The sequence below is a fragment of the Vespa crabro genome, chromosome 5, assembly GCF_910589235.1.
Source record: "Vespa crabro chromosome 5, iyVesCrab1.2, whole genome shotgun sequence".
NCBI lineage: Eukaryota > Metazoa > Arthropoda > Insecta > Hymenoptera > Vespidae > Vespa > Vespa crabro.
Window position 1 is genome coordinate 2,815,729 of NC_060959.1, and position 4,738 is coordinate 2,820,466.

The following is a 4,738-nucleotide window of genomic DNA, read 5'->3' on the forward strand; positions in this document are numbered from 1 at the left end:
CCAACTAGTCGAAAGAACCTTATGCGGACGAATATCTTATCAATGCGAATATCGAATCTAGAAATATTCCGACTAGTAGAGAGAAGGTTATAAGGACGAATCTCGTATCCATGTGACAGTCGGATCTAGAAATATTCCGACTATTCGCGGGAATGTTATGATACGTCTTCTTGAACCAATGCGACTATCGGAATTGGTAATGTTTCTACTAGTCGAAGGAAAGTTACGCAAGTGCTTCTCGGTTCAATGCGACTGTCGGAACAAGAAATATTCCCACTATTCGAAGGAAAGTTACGCGAGAGGAATTCCAACCAGTGTCGGAATTGGAAATGTTCAACAAATTCGAGGGAAAGTTATATGAATGCCTCTCGAGCCAATGCGAATATCAGACCTGGATGTATTCCGACTATTCGAGGGAAAGTTATGCTAGTGCCTGTCGATATAATGCTATCCGATATTGGAAATATACCAAATAATCGAGGAATAGATATGTGTGGGCCTCTCGAACTAATGCGGTTGTCGCAATTGGTAATATTCCGTCTAGTCGATGGAAAATTATGTGAGTGACTCCGTCCCATTGCAAATGTCGGACTTGGCAATATTCGGACTAGTCGAGGGTAAGATATGCGAGTGCCTCTCGTACCAATGCGACTGTCGGACCTAGAAATATTCCGGCTCGACTAGGACAAGTTATGAGAGTGCATCTAGGACCAATGCGATTGTCGGACTTGAAACTATACCGTCTATTCGAGGAAAAGTAATACGAGGGACTTGTGACCCAATGCGACTGTCATACTTGGAAATATTCCGACTAGTTGAGAGAAAAGTAAGAGAGTGCTTGTTGAAACAATGCAACTTATGTTCTTGGAAATATTCCGTCTAGACGTAGGAAAGTTATGCAAGTGACTTGTAACCCAATGCAACTGCATTACTTGGAAATATTCCAAGTAGTCGAGGGAATATTAAGCGAATGCCTCAAGAACAGGTGCGCCTGACTGTCCTAGAAATGTTCCAAAAAGACGATGGAATGTTATTATATTGGGTCGTTCGGAAAATCATTTCATTTTTTGCCGACAGAGGATTTAATTGTATTTTTTTGCACCTAACTTGACACTTAAGCTGAATAATCATTATAAGTTTTGAGAGCTGATATAGCAAGGCTTGTGTGTGAAAAAGTCCAGTTGATTCTACGCAGTAGTTTTTGGTTGGTGCCCTTTTAAATATGGAGAACAATAAGCAGCATTTTCCTTATATTTTTTATTAAAGAAAACTTTTTTACTAAAGATAAGGTAAAAATGCTGTTCATACCAGAAAAAAATTAACCGATGTGTATGGAGAAGATGTGTTGACAGTACGCCAGTGCCAGAAATGGTTTGCAAAATTTGGATCTGGCACTTTTGTTGTCGAAGATGCACCACGTTCTAGAAGGCCGGTTGAATCTTATGAAGACACGATAAAGACATTAATTGATGCAAACCGGCGAATAACAACACGTGAGTTCGGTGAAAGCTTAAATTTATCAAATTCAACTGTTTATGACCACTTGAAATGCCTTGGTATAACCCCGAAACTCGAAATGTGGGTTTCCCATGTTCTCACGGAGAGAAATTTGTATCGTCACGTTGAGGTCTATGATTCATTTCTCGAACGTCACGAAAATGATCCATTTTTGAAGCGCATCATTACTAGGGACGAAAAATGGGTTGTATATATCAATGTCAAACGTAAGATATCAAGGAACAAAAAAGATGAACCAGCTCGAAGCATTTCCAAAGCCAATATCCATCAAGAAAGATGATGCTGTCTGTTCGGTGGGATTTTAAAGGAATCGTATGTTTTGAGATTTTACAGGATAACACAACAGTTAATTCGGAAGTCTACTATATCAGGTGGACAAACTGAATGGTGCACTTCAACAGAAAAAGCCAAAATTAATCAACAGAAAAGGTGTAGTGTTCCACCAAGATAATGCGAGACCTCATACAAGTTTGGTCTCTCGCCAAAAGCTCTTACAGCTTGAATGGGATACAATTCCACATCCACCATATTCTCCAGATCTGGCACGTTCAGATTATTATGTGTCACTGCAAAATTTTTTAGACAGTAAAACCATCACTTCAAATAAAGAGGTCAAAAACCACCTTGATCAGTTTTTTGCCAGCAAAGACCAAAAATTTTATTAGCGTGGAATCATGCTACTACCAGAAAGATGACAAAAGGTATTGGATCTGAATGGCCAATATATAATTTAATAAAATATTTGTTCATTATACAAAAATTGTCTTTCATTTATACAAAAAAAATAGAAATGACTTTCCGAATGACCCAATATTTTCTTTCTAACCAATGCAACTGTCGGTCCTTTAAATATTCTCACTTGACGAAGAAAATTTACGAGAGTTCCTCTAACCAATGCGACTGACGAAAGTAGATATATTACGATTAGGCCAGGGAAAGATATGCACGTGACTTGTGAACCAATGAGATTTTCGGACGTGGTAATATTAGGTCTAGTCGAGGGAAAGTTATGGGAGTGCCTCTAGAACTAATGCGACTATCGGTCTTAGAAACATTCCGACTAGACGAGACAAAACTATGAAAGTCCCTCAAGAACCAATGCGAATAACAGACATATCAATTTTACGTTAACTCGAAGGAAGATTATGAGCTTTACATGCAGATCAATGCGACTGTCGCACTTGGAAATATCCAACTAGTCGACGAGATGTTATGCGACTGACTTGTGAACTAATATGACTCTCGGACCTAGAACAATTCCGAATAGTCGAAGAAAAGTTATGCGAGTGCTTCTAACCACTGTGACTATCGGACCTACAAATATTCCAACTAGACAAGATATAATAATGCGAGTGCGTCTCTAACCAATGTGACTGTGGCCCTAGAAATATTTTGACTAGAATCGAGAATGTTACCAGAGTGCCTCCAGAACCAATGCGATGCTCGGACTTATGCGAATACCTCTATTATCAATGTGACTGTCGGGTTTGGAAATATTCTTACTAGACGATGGAAAGTTATTCGGCTGCCCCTCGAAACATTACGTCTCTCGGAATTAGAAATATTAGACAAAGGAAAACTAGACAAAGGAAACTTATGCGGCTGCCAACGAACAAAAGAAACTGGCGGACTTGAAAATATTCCAACTAGTCGGAGAAAGTTATGCGAGTGCCTTTCGAACAAATGCGGCTATCAAACTAGGAAATATTCCGAATAGTCGAGGGAAAGTTATGTGGGTGCCTCACGAGCAAATACGGCTGTTGATATTGGAAGTATTTCGACATATCGAAGGAAAATTATGCGAGTGTCTTGTGAACTAATACTGCTGTCGGACAAAGAAATATTCCGACTAGATGAAGACAGTTATGCGAGTAACTAATGAACCAGTGCGACTACTGGGCTTGGAAATATTCCGACTAGACGGCGAAATTTATGCAAGTGCCACTCGAACCAAAACTGATGTCAGACATGAAAATGTCTCAATTAATCAAGGGAAATATGAGCAAGTACCTCCCGAACCAATGCAGCTGTCGGACTTGGAAGTATTACCACTATTGGAGGGAAAGTTATACCTTTATGCGAGTGCCTCCCGAACAAATGCTGCTGTCGGACTAGGAAATATTCCGACTAGCCGAGAGAAAATTATGCGAGTGACTCTAGATCCAATGCGGCGGTTAAAAATGATTATATCCCAACTAGTCGAGGGAAAGTTATGCGAGTAAATTGTAAATCAATGAGACTGTCGGACATGAAAATATTCCAACTAGTCGGGGAAAGTTATGCGAGTGCCTCTCGAACAAATGCAGCTATCGAACTAGGAAATATTCCGAATAGTCGAGGGAAAATTTATGCCAGTATCTTGTAAACCTATGTGACTGTTGAGAATGGAAGTATTCCGACTAGTTGGCGAAAGATTTGGGAATGCCTCTCCAACAAATGCGGCCTTAGGACGTGAAATATTCCGACTAGTCTAGGGAAACTTATGCGAGTACCACACGTACTAAAGCGAATGTCGGACTTCGAATCATTCCGACTAATCGTGGGAAAGATATGGGAGTGATTCTAGAACTAATTCGACGGTCGGACTTAGAAATAATCCGACTTAACGGGGAAAGTTATGCGAGTGCCACTAAAAACCATGCGCTGTCTGACTTGGTAATATTGCGACTAGTCGAGGGAAAGTTGTTCGAGTATCATGTGAACAAAAGCGACTGTCGGAATTGAATATATTCCCAGTGGTCAAGGGAATATTATGCGAGTGTCTCACGAACCAATACGGATGTCGGACTTGAAAGTATTCCGAATATTCGTAGGAAAGTTTTGCGAGTGCTTCTCGATCCAATTCGTCTGTTGGACTTGGAAAAATTGCGATAAGTAGGTGAAAGTTATGCGAGTGCCTCTCGTATTAATGCGTCCATAGGACTTGGAAATATTCCGACTAGTCGAGGAAATGTTATGCGAGAACCAATCGAACCAAACCGGATATCGGACTTGGAAGTATTACGACTAATGGAAGGAAACTTATGCGAGTGATTTTAGTACTAATGAGGCGGCCAGACTTGGAAGTATTCACACAAGTAGGAACAAGTTATGCAAGTGTTTCTCGAACAAATGCGGCTTTGGTACTAAGAAATATTTCAACTAGTCTAGTGAATATTTTACTAATTCCATTCAAACAAATGCGAATGTCGTACTTGGAATCATTACAACTGGTCGAGGG

General features: G+C 40.1%; 1 protein-coding gene across 1 annotated transcript; it reads left to right on the forward strand.

The window, feature by feature from the left end:
- The first annotated feature begins 970 nt into the window (after positions 1-970).
- On the forward strand, positions 971-2,649 carry LOC124424332 (histone-lysine N-methyltransferase SETMAR-like). The gene is made up of 4 exons (XM_046963240.1): positions 971-1,088; positions 1,290-1,774; positions 1,890-2,129; positions 2,515-2,649. The coding sequence occupies exons 1-4, from the start codon at positions 971-973 to the stop codon at positions 2,647-2,649; spliced, it is 978 nt and encodes a 325-aa protein (XP_046819196.1).
- The last annotated feature ends 2,089 nt before the right edge of the window (positions 2,650-4,738 follow it).

Bases quoted from the DNA above. Each gene is read 5' to 3' on its own strand.
- LOC124424332 (XM_046963240.1), top strand. From the start codon at position 971: ATGCCTCAAGAACAGGTGCGCCTGACTGTCCTAGAAATGTTCCAAAAA. The intron at 1,089-1,289 runs GTATTTTTTTGC...ACTAAAGATAAG, and splicing joins TGCCGACAGAGGATTTAATT to GTAAAAATGCTGTTCATACC. The intron at 1,775-1,889 runs GCCAATATCCAT...CTACTATATCAG, and splicing joins CAGCTCGAAGCATTTCCAAA to GTGGACAAACTGAATGGTGC.